The 20,273-nt window shown below is 44.0% G+C and overlaps 1 protein-coding gene across 3 annotated transcripts; it reads right to left on the bottom strand.

The window, feature by feature from the left end:
• Positions 1–1,129: 1,129 nt before the first annotated feature.
• Positions 1,130–6,832, bottom strand: LOC100283093 (reticulon-4-interacting protein 1). Of its 3 annotated transcripts, none has more exons than NR_178179.1 (7): positions 6,453–6,832; positions 5,788–6,015; positions 5,325–5,376; positions 4,535–4,694; positions 3,583–3,702; positions 3,392–3,500; positions 1,130–1,531 (listed from the first exon to the last, which is right to left on the bottom strand). NR_178179.1 is itself a non-coding variant. In NM_001155995.2 (7 exons), the coding sequence occupies exons 1-7, from the start codon at positions 6,669–6,671 to the stop codon at positions 1,350–1,352; spliced, it is 1,092 nt and encodes a 363-aa protein (NP_001149467.1). In that variant the 5' UTR covers positions 6,672–6,832; the 3' UTR covers positions 1,130–1,349. The 3 variants fall into 3 exon arrangements, 2 of the variants coding, with proteins under 2 accessions (NP_001149467.1, XP_008672899.1); NM_001155995.2 differs by having other exon boundaries at positions 5,303–5,376; XM_008674677.4 differs by having other exon boundaries at positions 1,141–1,531; positions 5,303–5,376; positions 6,501–6,774.
• Positions 6,833–20,273: the final 13,441 nt, after the last annotated feature.

Below are 20,273 nucleotides of genomic sequence, written 5' to 3' on the forward strand. Positions count from 1 at the left end.
TGGCCGCGCGGGGACGAGGAGGAGACAGGCGCTCGCGTGAGGCCGCTCGCTCCCTCTCCCGCGTGGACGCTTGTAACCCCCTACTGCAAGCGCACCCGACCAGGGCGCGGGACGAACACGAAGGCCGCGGGATTTCCACCTCTCTCACGCCCGCCTCCGGCCGCCTTTTCCCCCCTTCGCGCTCGGCCTCGCGCCGACCCATCTGGGCTGGGGCACGCGGCGATATTTCACTCGTCGGCCCAGGGACCCCCCCGGTCTCGGAACGCCGACAAATAGGTACCGCCGGAGGAGAATTACTATAATAAGTTCGGAGAGTCTAGGTCGTCGTCTCTTGTGTTTGGTTGAGGAGCGGAGAAGAATGGAACGGCTCCGTTCTTATTTTTTTATGTTTGGTTTCCAATGGAGGAGAGTGGAGTGGCTCCTGAAGTCTATATATGGTAAATATTTGGGATGCTCTCGCTCCACCAAGACGATCGGATGCAAGCGCTCTTGCGGACGCGAGCGCTCTCCTCCCTCTCTTCCACTCCATGTTCATATGGCTCTCCAACCAAACAATAAACGGAGCGGCTCCGCTCTATTCTACTCTTCAACCAAAAAATGGAGCGGTTCTGTTCTGCTCACCAAACACAGAATAAAATGGCTCAATTTCTAGATATTGGAATGGAGCCGTTCCATCTTAGTTGGCTCCTCAACCAAACGCACCTAGTCAACTATGATTGTAGAGAATCGTTGGTCGCATATGGTTTATTGTATTTAGTTATTTTATATGAAAATTTCATTATATAATAAATATTGTGACATTGATTTTTGTATATTGAGTCATATATGTGTATAGTTTGGTCCTGACATACATATAAGGTACATCTAGATTTATCTTTAAATTCAGGTGTGACATCACCAGATCTGTATTTCATCTTTCAGAAAGACATTGGGTCTTGCATTAACCGATAAAGTATATTGTAGAAGAAATCGATGTTATAAAGCATAGCTTCCTCATAACTAATAAGGCTTATAAAAATAAACGGAGCACTAAAATTGCCTGCGAAGGTGAACGTGGCACTGTGGCGCTTTGATACTGTGGAACAGCATGGGCGTGGTGAAGATGCACCGCGAAACATCGAGTATCTCGATGCAAGTATGGATACACTGTGACAGAAGAATTTCATCAGGAAAATCGTGCCCATAGGCCATAGCTGATATGATTATTTACCGTATTTCTACTGAAACGGAACGATAAAATGGAACCTGAAGTCGGCAGAGAGATTCAGATTTATTTTTTTACAAAAAAAACTATCATGATTTGCAAACGCACAGCCCTTCAGGTCCCAATGGACAAAATCTTAATAACATTAATCGAATTCCAGAACCACCTTGCCAGGAGCCAACTTTTTCTCCTTGGCCGCATGAGCTTCTCTTACATGGCTGATGGGAAAGGTCTTCTCCACAGGTATCTGTAGTTTCCCAGCTCCAGATAGCCTTTGGATCTCGTGAAGGCCTTCGGCGTCAGCTCTCATGTATGTCCACCAATACTCTGAAATTATTTGGGTAGAGATATCAGAACATCTTACAGAAAATGCAATGTGTAGCAGTAGACAGTAGCCAAATTACTTATGTATAAGACATTACATTCCTAAACACTCTGTGCCACCTATTGAGCAATCCAACAGAAGTGCTTTATACAAGATACGTAAAAAAATCATAAATGCATACATAATTCCATGTCCTGTTTTTTTTTTTTGAAATATCTAGATCCAACTTGTTCCCATGGAGCAACTACACCAATGGCCACTGAAATGGTTATTCTCCATCTCCAGTTGCTGGGTTCAAAACTTTTAAAAATGCTAAAAGAAGTTAAAAATGACAGTTCGCTGCTAGTCCTAGCAACTCTGTGTATGTACTAAACTTTAAAAAAATATAGCTGTAAAAAAATGACAGTTCACTGCTAGCATTTTTTTTTCTCAAACGGTCAGGAGAGCTATGCATCATTATATTAAGTAGAAAAAGGGAGGTCAAGTGGACCAACACAGAAACCACCCTACGGTGACCAAAATTTGAGGTACATACAGTAATCAAAATAAACACGACACCTAAAGCCTAGTTACAGTGCCGGATGTGCGGGCTCTAGAGAAAGAAGCCCCTTTGCACCAGCAACCCCCCATAACCAGCGCTCCTCTCCTGCCATAGCCAACACAGCAGCCAAGATAGGAGAAGCACCATGAAACACAGCTATTTCTATGTTTCCAAAGACTCCAAGGTCCTAAGATGACCAAGGAGTTGAGACCCTTCTTAATCAGCCCCTTTGCAGAATTGTCAATCAGCCTCCACCATTCCATAAAGCTTTCAGTGCCCGGCTGTGGGGCAAGGTGCTGCCAGCCCAGCGTACAAAACAATTTGAAACAAAACTCTCGCAAAAACAGAAAAAATAAGGAGACGATCAATAGATTCCTTTTCCTGGTCACAAAAAAGGCATTTCTCCGGATGATCAAGACCTCTTTTTTTAGCCTCTCCACTGTCCACTGCTAGCAAGTAGCAACTTTATGTACGCACTATTGTATATGCAAATTGAACCCATTATCCAGTACAATTTTCATGCACGCTCTCTCTATCCCTTTTTAAGTGTCACTATACGTATGATTGGATGCATGCGCGAGAGCATGCAGGCTCGCCCAATCATGTCCCGCGGAATACGGCCGATTCCCGTGTATCTGTGGATGCAACAAAATAAGCCTAGGCTGCACCAGTGCATGAGCGTCCAGCTTACTAGCTGCAGCAAACCAAACACGCGCTCGACTGTAGTCAATGCATATGAGGAGTCTAGCTCTCCTGATGCAGCCAACCAAACACATGGTATGGTATTCGTGCCGGTCAAACTTTCTTGTTCCAACAAGGTTTGTAACTTTGTATAAAATATTAGTAACACTTATATCTCCAAATAAGTTTATTATAGAAATAGATTCAAAGATCTATCTAATGATCCTAATTGTGTACCATAAATATTAGTATTTTCTTGTATATATTTGATCAGAGTTGAGTATGTTTGACTTCTCGGGAAATAAGAACAGTTAAAAAGGGGCGGAGGAAGTAGTTTACAACAAATATACTATGAAAGGTTGCTTTCACATACTACCCAATCCAGCAGTAGTAGTGCCAAACCCCGATAGGTTTGGTTAAGATACACTATTACACTGAACAATTTGGGAGATTAGACAGTATTCTTATAAACTTCTAGCAAAATACAACTTTATCTTGGGTCATTTGGTGACTAACAGCAATTTGGCCATTCATTGAAGTTGTGGTCTTAAACGGCATAGGACCACAAGAATTGATACACACATACAAACTACTGCATGTATCCAAATATACTAGAAACAGAAGGCTTTTATGGTTTTACCTATTCCATGAGAATAACGATACTGCATCTGTTTCTTTAGTAAAACAGCAGTAGCAGCAGGAAGCCCTACAGCCAATCCATACCTATCTGCTAGGGCAGCTGCTTCTCCCTATCACATTACACGAAACTATGATAAGAAAAGATGTCAAAGACAAAAGAAGCACAAAAGACCCAAAATGCAGATTGATCACCTGAAGGGTCATATAGTGTCCACCTCTCCTAAGAACATTGATGCCAATTCTTTCTGTCTCAGGTACTCCTATGGTGTCTAAAACAGCATCAAACTTTCCTTTAATTGCTGCTTCAGTATCCTGTAAGGTAGGTTATAAATAGAAGACAAACAAGATAGCACCCAATGCAAGGGGAATAAAAATGCAATGCAATTAAAGATAAATACTAGCCATTTATTCATTAGTGGAAGCTGGCGCAAACTTCTGGTCCAGAAGAATAAGCAAAGATTTAGGTGCCTTCTGTTAAATATTTTCTTTTTTCCTTTTTTTGCGGTGTGGTGGGGCCTGGGGGTCTTCAATTGCAAGTTTGCTCCACATAGTTGTGCAACTCAAGCCAGCACACAAAACTAATGGATTCCAGGAGCATCTGTGGCATCCCCGAACAAGTGCATATATATTGGATTTTCATCTTATTACATGAAGAAAAAATAGCTACATTAAACCTAGGAGGAGGGGAACAGATTTAAGTGTCCGTGGAATCCTGCAGATCTGCAAGTATAATATTACAGGTTTGTCATGAAATGGAAGCATCCATGAAGAATTACAATGCAAAGCATCAAGCAGCTGCCAGCTTCATAGAGCAAAGTGGCAAAGAGCTCGCCAGAGTCCCCTTCTACTCCATGAAGAATAATATAGCTTGAGCAATAAAGAAGGCCGTGAAGATCACATGAAGTGTATTGAATACCATGCAGCTATCACATGATCACTAATATAGAATACATCATTTTATATAATTCTGTAAAGGGTAGACAAAGAATACAGCTTACATCTGCAGCAAGATTTTACAAGACGACAACTGCAAACGAATGTTAAATAGCCTGTGTATGCTGTTGCATCACAAACTAATATCTCAAGATGCAACATTATTACCTTAAAAGATTGTACAAGGACAAGAGCACCAAAGGCTACTTACCTCAGCAGTGTAGTCAATAGCTTGTTCAGCACCAACTCCCATAACTCGCTCAATACTTTGTGTTCCACAGGTAGCAGAAACCACACACCCAGCAGCCACCGCAAGTTGAACAGCAGCTAATCCAACCGCTCCTCCTCCACCAATCACAAGAACTCTTTGTCTGTAGTTACAATAAATGGCATTAACTCCAGAAACAAAAAAGAATTCAACAAGCTTTGAATTAATCAGTAGCCTTACACAGCTAATGACAAGCAAGCATGTATGTAAGTGTATGCAGTTAGCCAACAGATTGGTATTAAGGTTAACCACAATCAGTAGCATTTTGCAGCTAATGACAAGCAAGCATGTATGTAAGTGTGTGCAGTTCACCTGACTAACAGATTGGATTTTAGATTAACCACAGGAGTCAGTGGGAATACAGTAGAAGACAAAGAAAGAGAAGTGTGGACAGTACTTAACCACAAGAACCAGCGGGAATACAGTAGAAGACAAAGAAAAAGAAGTGTGGCACAGTATATCACTACAGTAAACCTACCATTATAGAACATTAATTTTTATTGTCTGTTCGCTGCACAAGCACACTATGAGGATTGAGGACTCACATCATTACGGGGAAAAATGAAAAACCATGAGACTAACAGTCACAGAACAAATATACAACATGAAAATAAATTAGAGCCACTGATTGTATACATTATACAACATTAGCTAAAGCAGCTGAAGAAACTGACTATCTACCTATCAAATGGTGTATGTAATTAGACATACCCTTCAGAAATACGAGCCGTACCATGTAAAGCGCGCCATGCAGTCAAAGCAGCAAACGGGATTGCACTAGCCTCCTGCGATATACTCAGGCTTAATTCAATTATAGAACGCAAGGTGCCTATCACATGCAAGTAAAACTAAAAACTTAAACCATCCAAGCCTTCAGTTGTGACAAAAACAGGTGTGCTACCTCCCATTAATAAACAATGAACATGAATGACATTTTGGAACGTCCATTACTCAAATCATAAGTCGTGTGTCACCTTTAGCTCTAGTGCCCTTCTTCAGCACAATAACTTATGTACAACCCTGGAATAGATCAAGATGTATTGTGTGCAAGAGACAACAGGCTCTCCCAAGTTCAGACTAGACAGTAGAACCGTACTTGACCTACTCCATAATAACAGATGGAAATTGATCCTTACATTGTATTTCTTAAAAAGACTACTAGCACAGAAAGAGGAAATCAATTTAATGACACCTACCACATGACTGAGTGTAGATGGTTTGAGAGTAAGCTCGTCCAGTGACAGGATAGCATAATCAGCATATGTCCCTCTGAGAGCAGTTGGATGCAACGAACCAAACACTTCTTGGCCAATAGAAAAAGACGATGCCAAAGTTCCGGTGGCCGCAACTTCACCGCTAATGTCCCGACCAATGATCAGAGGTAGGAGTGGTTCGAATATGGAGCGCCCATAGCCACATCGCATCTAAAAAAAGCAACACTTTTAAGCATTCAGATCACAGTGACGAACAGACTAACATAATCCTAAAGAACTTTTTATAACTCTAATAACAGAAGAATACAAATTCAGTTATGTAACCAAATTTACTAAACCATCAAACTTTTTTACTCCTCCATGTGCCCACGTACCATAATCTATCATGATATATTTCGCAACAAGTAGATAACACAGCATTTACTCATCTGGTGATAAAAAAACTATGAAACATCGCCCTATGCGTGTTCTTTTATGTATTCTAAAGAGTAAGTCACAAGACATAAGGAAACATTGCAAGATAATTCGTCATTCTAATTTTGCAGCGCCTCAACCAATCTGAATCGCCAAAATCCGAAGATTTTCATAAGACGCTTCCGTTTAAATCCAATGGAGGGAGGGGCATGGGTCCAAAATGGGGAGCTCACTCGGAGGTCCAGGGGGTTGATAGAGACAGCGCGTGCGCGCACGAGCACCTCCTGCGGCTTCAGATCGGGCACAGGCATGCCCTGCCTGACCTCGAGCACCTCCGGCCCACCGAAACGCGGCACCACCACGGCGCGGCAGCTCTTCTCCGCCCCCGCCGCCGCGGAGGACGCGGGCCGCGCCGTCGCGACCCACCGGCGCCTCACCGCCCTCCACCACATCGCGATGTAGCCTCGTCCCCAAGGAACGCTCGGCTGCGCCTGTGACTCGCGAGTCGCGAGCCGGGAGGCGGCAATGGCTAGCTCGGCGACGCCCTTCGGGGTGGGATGGGAGGCGAAGGAGTGTGTGAGAAAGGGTTAAGTATATCGGTTTATGTGAAAATGACATGTGGGGACATGGGGAGTGGGGCTCAACGTGTCCTGGAGCGAGCAGACGTGGCTCGAGCAGGGTGCGACCGCGCGAAGAGTCGCTGCGCGCCTGCGCCTAGCAGCGAGCGGGCGAGATGGGAGCGATGTGTCCCGGTTCTCAGCCACCAGTAGACATGGAAGTTTCGAACGGGTCATTTACAGCCGTTCAGAAAAGGCTCAAAAATAGAAACTTAAAACTTAAAGCATAGTTCAGCATAAAAACATAGATTAGGTCAGTACGACCTGAAAAGTCGTGTCGTAGTGTGTATTAAATTTCACGATGAGCGGCACGACACGACTTAATAGGTCGTCTACTTAAGACGATATGATATAAAGTAAAAAAACTAACATTTAAATGGTTCTTTACTGTTATAATATTATTGATCTCTTCATAAAAGTTATAAAAAACATTGATACTTAGATTTATCTTAGTAGGATATATGTAGAAATTTCTGGTCATAGCAATCTATTTTTAAAGGCTCTCTCTTTCTTGTATAATTTTTTAATGTATAGTAAAGTTAGAAAGAAAATTGAAGATATATTTTTTAGATATATACAATTTTTTATTTTATATTGTGTTTGACCGACACGGCATGAGCATTGGCTCGTCATGCTTTAGGAACGGAGCAGACCTAGCATTTTGTATTTGGGCACGATACGTCATAGTCCAAAATTATTCTGTGTCGTGCTGGCCCAAAAAATATTGGCCCGAAGCACAATGGGCCCTTGGTCGGCACGACCCAACTTTCAGCTCTAGCGCTACTGAGATAAGGGGAGATCTACTGCCTATTTAGTTAACGGTCTTGTAGATAATTAAAGCAAACTAAAAACTACATGAACCATTTTCTTTGCCTAGTGTCACAAACACTCGACAAAGACTGCTTTGCACTCAACAAAGTTGGCTTTGCACTAAAGATTTATCGAGTGTTGCACTCGGCTAGAAAATTTTGGTAAAGAAACAATCGGCAAAGGTTCTTTATCGAGTGTTATTTATCGGATACTCAGCAAAGACTTTGTCTAGTGCTAACTGAAAGCTTGGCAAAGAAAAGTCGTCGTGCCTGCGTGAAGTACGGTATCAGCGAGTTTGCCTAATGTTTGTACTCAGCAAAGATAGCACCTTTGCTTAGCATTGCACTCGGCAAAACAAAAATAAAGAATCCAAAATAAAAAAAACTTTTTTAATCGGAGAGACACCCACTAGCCAAGGTGCTTCTCGACTATTTTTTACTATTTTTGCTATTATTTGTGCGCGCTTCACAACTGTTGTGAACAGTTGGATTCAAACCCATAATCTCCCTCTCGCGTGTGACCTCCCCTACCACTCCATCCATGTCTCATATCTCACGAGACCTGGCTGGGCCGTTGAAAGGCTAGCATTCGCCCCAGCCGCGAGATGCTTCGGACGTGTCGGTTGGCTGGACATGGACCCTGCGACCGTGACTCGCCCAGCAAGGGAACTTCGTCCAGCGGCATGAGCCTCATGCCTCTTCAAACGACCGAGCCGTTGTCGAACTATTGACGCCCGAGCTTGGGGATAATAAAACACTCCACTAACTGTCATAGGGCGGTCACGCACCCCAGACACTGTGTGAAGACCACCCCATCCTCCGATGACGAGGAACCTATGACTCCCCACGGATGACAGCTGGCGCAGGGAGGCCGACACCCCTGGGAGGCAGTCCAACGGAGGGATGGCCTCTTGTGGCGAGATCCCCGGCTGAGGAAGCCCATCATCAACCTCACTCATCATGCCAGGCCCTCGAGTCGCCAACAAAATGATGCGGGATGGAGTGAGGGTGAAAGGGAAATGGTCTTAATCATTTTCTATAATCGATTTTGGTGGTTGACGTCCATCACAAACCACGTGGACTAATTAGTTTGCCTAGATGTCTTTCATCTCAGGTGTATAAGGTTCAACATAAACCAAGAAAGGAACTAGGTTGGGGACTCAAACAAGTTTGGAGCAACGTACTAGAAAAGGTGCTGCCAGCGGCACACCGGACAATGTCCGGTGCCCCAGGCCGAGCACCAAGCGAACTGCTCACTCTCGGGTTTTCCAGAGACATGCTCCGCTATAATTCACCGGATTGTCCGGTGTGCACCGGACATGTCCGGTGAGCCAACAGAGCAACGGTCACTACGCGCAATGGTCGACTGCAAAAGTGAACAGTGCTCGGTCAGAAGTCAGAGCAGCAAGTCAGAACGCACCGGACATGTCCGGTGCAGCTACAGGACGAAGGACTTCAACAGTCAACCGCTCCAAACCCCAACGGTGTGCTGACGTGGCACGCACCGAACAGTGAACAGTGCCCTGTCCGGTGCACCACCGGACTGTCCGGTGTGTCCATCAACAGCAAACTCAGCCAACGACTAGGAAGTGGTTGGAGGCTATAAATACCCCCAACCACCTCCATTCAATCCATCCAAGTTTTCTAAAGTTCACATTCAATACAAGAGCAATAACATTCACTCCAAGACACATTCCAAAGATCAAAACCTCTCCAAGCCTCCAAATCAACTCAATTCATTAGTGACTTGAGAGAGGGTGTTTTTGTGTTCTTTTGTTGCTCTTGTTGTTTGAATTGCTTTCTCCTTCTCATTATTAATTCTCTAAGTGCTTTGTAAGGCTAGCAAGAGACACCTAAGTGTGTGGTGATCCTTGCAGGGTCTTAGTGACCCAAGTGATTAAGAAGAAGCCTCGACCGGTCTGTGTGACCGATTGAGAGAGGGAAAGGGTTGAAATAGACCCGGCCTTTGTGGCCTACTCAACGGGGACTAGGTTCTTTGGAACCGAACCTCGGTAAACCAAATCATCGTGTTCACTTGTGTTGATCTCCATTTGATTTGTTTTTCCTTTTTTCTCTCTCAAAATTTTCTTGCTAATATTGTGTTTGTGTTTGCTCCCAAAGTTATCTGCATCAATTTGAGCAACTCGTAGCAAGAGAAACATTCTTCCGCACTCCAATTTAATTCTAACGCTAACTGAAAGTCGCCTAGAGGGGGGGTGAATAGGCGGAACCTGAAAAATATAAACTTAAGCACACACTACAAGTCGAGGTTAGCGTTAGAAATGAATCTGAGTCTGAAAGAGAGGGGAAAACAAATCAACCAAGAAATAAGGCGGATGAACACGGTAATTTGTTTTACCGAGGTTCGGTTCTAAAGAACCTAGTCCCCGTTGAGGTGGTCATAAAGACCGGGTCTCTTTCAACCCTTTCTCTCTCTCAAACGTTCACCTAGACCGAGTGAGCTTTCTCCTTAATCAAACGGGTCACTTAGACCCCACAAGGACCACCACACACTTGGTGTCTCTTGCTTTGATTACAATGCATTTGGGAACAAGAATGAGGAAGGAAGAAAGCAATCCAAGCAACAAGAGCACAAAGAACACGAACAAAAACTCTCTCTCAAGTCACTAAGTGGTTGGAGTGGATTTGGCACTTGGAGAGGCTTTGATTCTTTTGATTTGTGTCTAGGAGTGATTGCACTAGCTCTTGTATTGAATGAGAACCTTGGAAAACTTGGATGCTTTGAGTGGTGGTGGTTGGGGGTATTTATAGCCCTCAACCACCAAACAACCGTTGGGGCAGGCTGCTGTCAATTGGCGCACCGGACACTGTCCGGTGCGCTAGCCACGTCACCCAACTGTTAGGGTTTGGGAGCTGTCGACCGTTGGAGGCTTTGTCTTCTAGTGGCACCGGACAGTCCGGTGCCGCACTGGACAGGCACTGTTCAGTGTCCGGTGCGCCTCTGACTATGCGCTCTGCTCTGCCGCGCACCGTTCCTCTATTCTTCAGCTTTTGCAGGCAACCGTTGCGCGAAGTAGCCGTTGCTCCGCTGGCGCACCAGACAATCCGGTGGCACACCGTACAGTCCGGTGAATTATAGCGGAGCGCGTTGGTTGAAACCCAAGAGTGGTTGTTTGGACTCTGTACGGTCCTAGTGGACCGGACACTGTCCGGTGGCACACCGGACAGTCCGGTGCGCCAGACCAGGGCACACTCGATTTCTTTGCTCCTTTGTATTTGAACCCTATCTTCAATCTTTTATTGGTTTGTGTTGAACTTTTATGCACCTGTAGAACATATATTCTAGAGCAAACTAGTTAGTCCATTATTTGTGTTGGGCATTCAACCACCAAAATTAATACTGGGAAAAGGTTAACCCTATTTCCCTTTCAATCTCTCCCTTTTTGGTGATTGATGCCAACACAAACCAAAGTAAATATATAAGTGCAGAAATGAACTAGTTTGCATAATGTAGGTGCATAGGTTACTTGGAATTAAACCAATTTATAATCTTACTAGATATGAATGGTTTGCTTTCTTTTATTTAACATTTTGGACCACTTGTTTTGTTTTTGCAAATTCTTTTGGAAAATCTTTTCAAAGTCTTTTTGCAAATAGTCAAAGGCATATAAATAAGATTGCAAGAAGCATTTTCAAGATTTGAAATTTTCTCTCCCTGTTTCAAATGCTTTTCCTTTGACTAAACAAAACTCTCCCTGAATGAAATTCCCCTCTTAGTTTTCAAGAGGGTTTTAATAGATACCAATTGGAAGTATGTAATTTAGATGCCAATTTTGAAAATATACCAATTGAAGAATTTGCTTATCACAAGATACCAATTGGAAAAACAAACTTTTGTGAAAACACAATAAATCATTATTTCAAAAAAAAATTGAAGTTGGTGGTGCGGTCCTTTTGCTTTGGGATAAATATTTCTCCCCTTTGGCATTAATTGCAAAAAACAGAGACTCTTGAGAGCCCTTTAATTTTCTCCCCCTTTGGTAAACAATATAAGAGTGAAAGATTATACCAAATTGGAGTGATGCGGAGTGACGATGAATGGTAAATGGTACCGTTAGAGTGGAGTGGAAGCCTTGTCTTCGCCGAAGATTCCATTTCCCTTGGGGTACCAAAGTCCAAACTTAGGAGTGTAAACTAAATATCTCATGATTCTTTTCACAGCCCTAAGGTGAACTTCCTTAGGATCGGCTTGGAACCTTGCACACATGCATACGGAAAGCATAATATCCGGTCGAGATGCACATAAATAGAGTAAAAGTCCTATCATCGACCGGTATACCTTTTGATCTACGGATTTACCTCCCGTGTCGAGGTCGAGATGCCCATTGGTTCCCATGGGTGTCTTGATGGGCTTGGCATCCTTCATTCCAAACTTGTTAGGTATGCCTTGAATGTACTTTGTTTGGCTGATGAAGGTGCCGTCTTGGAGTTGCTTGACTTGAAATCCTAGGAAATACTTCAACTCCCACATCATACACATCTCGAATTTCTGAATCATGATCCTACTAAACTCTTCACAAGTAGATTTGTTAGTAGACCCAAATATGATATCATCAACATAGATTTGGCATACAAACAAATCTTTTGCAATAGTTTTAGTAAAGAGAGTAGGATCGGCTTTTCCGACTTTGAAGCCATTAGTGATAAGGAAATCTCGCAGGCATTCATACCATGCTCTTGGGGCTTGCTTGAGCCTATAAAGCGCCTTTGAGAGTTTATACACATGATTAGGGTACTCACTATCTTCAAAGCCGAGAGGTTGCTCAACATAGACCTCTTCCTTGATTGGTCCATTGATGAAGGCACGTTTCACGTCTATTTGATAAAGCTTAAGGCCATGGTAAGTAGCATAGGAAAGTAATATACGAATTGACTCAAGCCTAGCTACAGGTGCATAAGTTTCATCAAAATCCAAACCTTTGACTTGTGAATAACCTTTGGCCACAAGTCGGGCTTTGTTCCTTATCACCACACCATGCTCATCTTGCTTGTTGCGGAATACCCACTTGGTACCTACAACATTTTGGTTAGGACGTGGAATTAAATGTCATACCTCATTCCTCGTGAAGTTGTTGAGCTCCTCTTGCATAGCCAACACCCAATCTGAATCTTTTAGTGCAACCTCCACCCTGTATGGCTCAATAGAGGACACAAAAGAGTAATGTTCACAAAAATGAGCAACTCGAGATCTAGTAGTTACCCCCTTATGAATGTCACCGAGGATGGAGTTGATGGGGTGATCTCGTTGAATTGCTTGGTGGACTCTTGGGTGTGGCGGTCTTTGACCCTGAATTTCTTGCTCATCTTCCTTGTCTTTGTCATGGTCATCTCCCCCTTGATCATTGTCCTCCTCTTGAGATGGCTCATCCTCTTGATCTTCATTTTCATCATCTTGAGCCTGTTCGTCATCTTGAGTTGGTGGAGATGCTTGGTTGGAAGATGACAGTTGATCTTGTGCTTGTGTGGGCTCTTCGGATTCCTTAGGACACACATCCCCATTGGACATGTTCCTTAGAGCGACGCACGGAGCCTCTTCATCATCTAGCTCGTCAAGATCAACTTGCTCCACTTGGGAGCCATTAGTCTCATCAAACTCAATGTCACAAGAAACCTCAACTAATCCAGTGGATTTGTTGAAGAATCTATATGCCCTTGTGTTTGAGTCATAACCAAGTAAAAAGCCTTCTACAGCCTTAGGAGCAAATTTAGATTTTCTACCTCTTTTAACAAGATTAAAACATTTGCTACCAAAGACTCTAAAATATGAAACATTGTGCTTTTTACCGGTGAGGAGTTCGTATGATGTCTTCTTGAGGATTCGATGAATGTAGAGGTAGTTGATGGAGTAGCAAGCGGTGTTAATCGCCTCAGCCCAAAACCGGTCCGGAGTCTTGTATTCATCAAGCATGGTTCTTGCCATGTCCAGTAGAGTTATATTCTTCCTCTCCACTACACCATTTTGTTGAGGTGTGTAGGGAGAAGAGAACTCATGTTTGATGCCCTCATCCTCAAGAAAGCCTTCGATTTGTGAGTTCTTGAACTCCGTCCCGTTGTTGCTTCTTATCTTTTTTATTCTCAATTCGAACTCATTTTGAGCCCATCTCAAGAATCCCTTCAAAGTCTCTTGGGTTTGTGATTTTTCCTGCAAAAAGAAATACCCAAGTGAAGCGAGAATAGTCATCCACAATTACTAGACAGTACTTACTCCTGCCGATGCTTATGTAAGCTATCGGGCTAAATAGATCCATGTGGAGTAGTTCCAGTGGCCTGTCCGTTGTCATTATGTTCTTGTGTGGATGATGGGCGCCAACTTGCTTTCCTGCTTGACATGCGCTACAAACCCTGTCTTTCTCAAAATGAACATTTGTTAGTCCTAAAATGTGCTCTCCCTTTAGAAGCTTGTGAAGATTCTTCATTCCAACATGGGCTAGTCGGCGATGCTAGAGCCAACCCATATTAGTCTTAGTAATTAAACAAGTACGAGTTCAGCTTTGTTAAAATCAACTAAGTATAGCTGACCCTCTAATACTCCCTTAAATGCTACTGAATCATCACTTCTTCTAAAGACAGTAACACCTAGATCTGTAAATAGACAGTTGTAGCCCATTTTGCATAATTGAGATACAGAAAGCAAATTGTAATCTAAAGAATCTACAAGAAAAACATTGGAAATAGAATGGTCAGGTGATATAGCAATTTTACCAAGTCCTTTGACCAAACCTTGATTTCCATCCCCGAATGTGATAGCTCTTTGGGGATCTTCGTTTTTCTCATAGGAGGAGAACATTCTCTTCTCCCCTGTCATGTGGTTTGTGCATCCTGAAAGGGAAATAGGGTCAAACCTTTTCCTAAATGATTTTGGTGGTTGAATTGCCCAACACAAATAATTGGACTAACTAGTTTGCTCTAGATTACATGTTCTACAGGTTCCAAAGGTTCAACACAAACCAATAAAAAGTCCAAGATAGGGTTCAAAAAGAAAGGAGCAAAACCAACCGAAGGCTGCCCTGGTCTGGCGCACCGGACAGTGTCCGGTGCACCAGGGAGATCAACTCTGAACTGCTCAGCTTTGGGTTTTTGGAGAGTCACTCCGCTATAATTCACTGGACTGTCCGGTGTGCCATGCGGAGCAACGACTACTGCGCCAACGGTCGTCTGCAAAAGGTGAACAATGCGTGAACAGTGCGCGGACAACGCGCGTAGAGTCAGAGCAGGCGCTAGAAGGCGCATCGGATAGTGAACAGTGACTGTCCGGTGCACCACCGGACTGTCCGGTGGCCCTGTCTGTCAGAGCTCCAACGGTCGAACCCTAACGGTTGGGTGACGTGGCTGGCGCACTGGACAGTGTCTGGTGGCGCACCGGACTGTCCTGTGCGCCCATCGACAGACAGCCTCCCCAATGGCCATTTTGGTGGTTGGGGCTATAAATACCCCCCAACCACCACACTTCAAGGCATCCAAGTTTTCAGCCATTGCATTCAATACAAGAGCTCTAGACTTCACTCCAAGACACAAAACAAAAGATCAAATCCTCTCCAAGTCCCAATCTCATTCCAAAGACTTAGTGGCTTGTGAGAGAGAGACATTTGTGTTCATTTGAGTTCTTGTCGCTTGGATCACTTTTCTTCTTCCTCCATTCTTGTTCTCAAGCAAATTGTAATCAAGCAAGAGACACCAAGTTGTGGTGGTCCTTATAAGGGGTCTAAGTGACCCGTTGATTAAGGAGAAAAGCTCACTCGGTCTAGATGACCGTTTGAGAGAGAGAAAGGGTTGAAAGAGACCCGGTCTTTGTGACCACCTTAATAGGGAGTAGGTTTGCAAGAATCGAACCTCAGTAAAACAAATCACTGTGTCATCCACTTTCATTTGCTTGTGATTTGTTTTCACCCACTCTTTCAGACTCGACTTTATTTCTAACGCTAACCCGACTTGTAGTTGTGCTTAAAGTTTGTAAATTTCAGATTTGCCTATTCACCCCCCCTCTAGGCGACTTTCACATCCGCTATCAATTATCCAGCTTGAGCCCCCGGATGCATAAACATGCAAAACAATTTAGGCCTTGTTCTTAGGTACCCAAACAGTCTTGGGTCCTTTCACGTTAGAAACAAGCACCTTGGGTACCCAAACACAAGTCTTGGAGCCCTTGTGTTTGCCCCCAACATATTTGGCAACTACTTTGCCTGATTTGTTAGTAAGCACATAAGAAGCATCAAAAGTCTTGAATGAAATATTATGTTCATTTGATGCAGTAGGAGTTTTCCTTTTAGGCAATTTAACATGGATTGATTGCCTAGAGCTAGAAGTCTCATTCTTATACATAAAAGCATGGTGAGAAACAGAATGAGATTTCCTAGCATGAATTCTCCTAATTTTGTGCTAAGGATAATTAGCAGGATATAAATATAGCCCTCATTATCCTGAACCATGGGAGCTTTGCCCTTAACAAAATTAGACAATCTTTTAGGGTCATTAAGCTTGACATTGTTTCCCTGTTGGAAACCAATGCCATCCTTAATGCCAGGGCGTCTCCCACTATAGAGCATGCTTCTAGCAAATTTAAATTTTTCATTTTCAATTTCATGCTCATTAATTTTAGCAGTTAATTGAGATATATGATCATTTAGTTGTTTAATTAAAGCAAGTGATCATTTATAGCATCAACATTAACATCTCTACATCTAGTACAAATAGTAACATGATCAACAATAGATGTAGAGGGTTTGCAAATATTTAATTCATCTATCTTAGCATGTAATATGGCGTTCTCATTTCTAAGACAGGAAATAGAATCATTGCAAACTTTTTACTCTTTAGCCTTGGAAATTAAACTAGCATTTTCGGTTCTAAGGCTAGAAATAGATTCATTCAATTTATCAATCTTAGCATTTAAACTAGCATTTTCATTTCTAAGATTGGTAATTGAATCATGGCAAATGCTAAGCTCCTTAGTCAAGTTTCATATTTTTCTACTTCCTGAGCATAAGCATTTTTTTACTTTAACATGCGTTTTGTTTTCTTTAATAAGGAATTCCTCTTGGCTATCCAAGAGTTCATCCTTCTCATGAATGGTTCCTATTAATTCATTTAATTTTTCCTTTTGTTGCATGTTAAGGTTGGCAAAAAGAGTGAGTAAATCATCTTCATCTTCGCTAGAACTACCCTCATCACTAGATGTTGTATATTTGGGGACGGTTCTAGATTGTGCCTTCTTCTTTTTGCCATCCTTTGCCATGAAGCACTTATGTCCGACGTTGGGGAAGAGGAGGCCCTTGTTGATGGCGATGTTGGCGGCATCCTCGTCGAAGGAGGAGTCAGTGGAGCTCTCATCGGAGTCCCATTCCCGACACACGTGAGGATCGCCGCCCTTCTTCTTGTAGTATCTCTTCTTCTCCTTCTTCTTCCCCCTCTTGTTGTTGCCCCTATCACTATCACTAGGCATTGGACATTTAGCAATAAAATGACCGGGCTTACCACACTTGTAGCACACCCTCTTGGAGCGGGGTTTGTAATCCTTCCCCTCCTTTGCTTGAGGATTTGGCGAAAGATTTTGATGATAAGCGTCATTTCCTCATTGTCGAGCTTGGAGGCGTCGATAGGAAGCCTACTTGATGTAGACTCCTCTTTCTTCTCTTTCGTCGCTTTGAATGCGACGGATTGTACCTCGGGTGTGGAGGTGGCGCCTTGCTCCAAGTTGACGATGTGTTTGGAGCCTTTGATCATTAGTTCAAAGCTCACAAACTTTCCTATCACTTCCTCGGGAGACATTAATTTATATCTAGGATCCCCACGAATTGATTGTACTTGAGTAGGATTACAAAAAACAAGAGATCTTAGAATAACCTTGACCATCTCATGGTCATCCCATTGAGTGCTCCATAGGTTGCGCACTTGATTGACCAAGGTCTTGAGCCGGTTGTACATTGCTTGTGGCTCCTCTCCTTGGTTGAGGATGAATCGACCGAGCTCCCCCTCGATCGTCTCCCGTTTGGTGATCTTGGTCATCTCATCTCCTTCGTGCACGGTCTTTAAGACATCCCAAATCTCCTTGGCACTCTTTAACCCTTACACCTTATTATACTCCTCTTGACATAGAGAGGCAAGGAGTATAGTAGTTGCTTGGGAGTTAAAGTGTCGTATTTGCACGACCTCGTCCGAGTCGTATCCCTCGTCCCCCACGGTAGGTACCTGCGCTCCAAATTCAACAATGTCCCATATGCTTGTGTGGAGTGAGGTTAGGTGATACATTATTTTATCACTCCACATACAATAATCCTCACCATCAAAATATGGTGGTTTGCCTAATGGAACGGAAAGTAAAGGAGCGCGCTTAGAAATACGGGGATAACGAAGTGGCATCTTACTATACTTCTTGCGCTCATGGCGCTTAGAAGTGACGGACGCCACGTCGGAGCCGGATGTGGAGGGCGACGAAGAGTCGGTCTCGTAGTAGACCACTTTATTCATCTTCTTCTTCTTGTCGCCACTCTGATGCGACTTGACATGGGGAGGGGATCCCTCCTAAGCTTTGGTGCCGGACTCCCTTGATGGAGCCTTCCCGTGGCTTGTGGCCTTCTCGCCGGTTTCCATCTCCCTCTTGGCGGATCCTCCCGACATCACTTCGAGTTGTTAGACTCTAATGAAGCATCGGGCTCTGATACCAATTGAAAGTCGCCTAGAGGGGGTGAATAGGCAGAATCTAAAAATTATAAACTTAAGCACACACTACAAGCCGGGTTAGCGTTAGAAATTAATCCGAGTCCGAAAGAGAGGGGAAAACAAATCAACCAAGAAATAAGGTGGATGAACACGGTGATTTGTTTTACCGAGGTTCGGTTCTAAAGAACCTAGTCCCCGTTGAGGTGGTCACAAAGACCGAGTCTCTTTCAACCCTTTCCCTCTCTCAAACGGTCACCTAGATCGAGTGAGCTTTCTCCTTAATCAAACAGATCACTTAGACCCCACAAGGACCACCACACACTTGGTGTCTCTTGCTTTGATTACAATTCACTTGAGAACAAAAATGAGGAAGGAAGAAAGTGATCCAAGCAACAAGAGCACAAAGAACACGAACAAAAACTCTCTCTCAAGTCACTAAGTGGTTGGAGTGGATTTGGCACTTGGAGAGGCTTTGATTCTTTTGATTTGTGTCTAGGAGTGAATTCACTAGATCTTGTATTGAATGAGAACCTTGGAAAACTTGGATGCTTGGAGTGGTGGTGGTTGGGGGTATTTATAGCCCTTAACCACCAAACAACCGTTGGGGCAGGCTGCTGTCGATGGGCGCACCGGACAGTCCAGTGCGCCAGCCACGTCACCCAACCGTTAGTGTTTGGGAGCTGTCGACCGTTGGAGGCTTTGTCTTTTAATGGCACCAGACAGTCCGGTGCCGCACCGGACAAGCACTGTTCAGTGTCCGGTGCGCCTCTGACTCTGCGCTCTGCTCTGCCCCACACTATTGCGCACTGTTCCTCTGTTCTTCAACTTTTGCAGGCGACCGTCGCGCAAAGTAGCCGTTGCTCCGCTGGTGCACCGGACAGTCCGGTAAATTATAGCGGAGCACGCTGGTTGAAACCCGAGAGTGGCTGTTTGGACTCTGTACGGTCCTGGTGCACCAGACACTGTCCGGTGGCACACCGGATAGTCCGATGTGGCAGACCAGGGCACACTCGGTTTCTTTGCTCCTTTGTATTTGAACCCTATCTTCAATCTTTTATTGGTTTGTGTTGAACCTTTATGCACCTGTAGAACATATATTCTAGAGCAAACTAGTTAGTCCATTATTTGTGTTGGGCATTCAACCACCAAAATTAATACTGGGAAAAGGTTAACCCTATTTCCCTTTCACTAACCCCGGCCTTAGTGCAAGTTTATGTTTATAAATTTCAGGTTTCGTCTATTCACCCCCCTCTAGGCAACTTTCAGAGGGGAATACGACCACCGATGGCGTTTGGGTCTCGCTCAAAAAGGTTCGGAAACGCCACGCTCTACAGGAATAACCACCCTAGTAAGGGAGTCAGGGCGGCGAAATGGAGACACCATCAAAAACCACCCTCAGGGCACGGGGTCACCGATCGAAAAAGGCTACAAAAACAATGAAGTAAACTTGTCACGCATGTGCGATAATGGAAAAACACCAAAAGTGGCGATGAAAGGTTGTTTACTAATTCGACAAAGCCCGACTCAAGACGCATTGGGGTACACTCGGGGGCTACAACCAGGGGAGGCCATGTGACCGCATACACCCCCTTTCAAACCTCCAAGGCCTGGTTAAGCCATCAGGTGACGTCCGAGTTGCTTGGGAGGAGCCCAACAGTTAGGGGCAAGGAATCCTTCCCCATCTGATATAGGGGCACAGGTCCCTTTAGAGGAGCCACCCCACACCGAAGGTAGGCTCCGATGACACCCATGACTGTGACACATTTCTCTCGAAGGAAGAGCACCACCGCTAGATGGCTTTGGACTTGGGGTCTCTCCTTAGCGTAACATCATAGCTCCAATTAGAGGTAGCTTCAGACGGAAAGCTTCGATCGACACCAAGGAGTTGTGGCCCTAGAAAGGGCCCTCAACCATCATCTCACATGTAAAACCATCATGTGTGCCAGCCCTT

The sequence above is a fragment of the Zea mays genome, chromosome 3 (assembly GCF_902167145.1).
Source record: "Zea mays cultivar B73 chromosome 3, Zm-B73-REFERENCE-NAM-5.0, whole genome shotgun sequence".
Taxonomy (NCBI): domain Eukaryota; kingdom Viridiplantae; phylum Streptophyta; class Magnoliopsida; order Poales; family Poaceae; genus Zea; species Zea mays.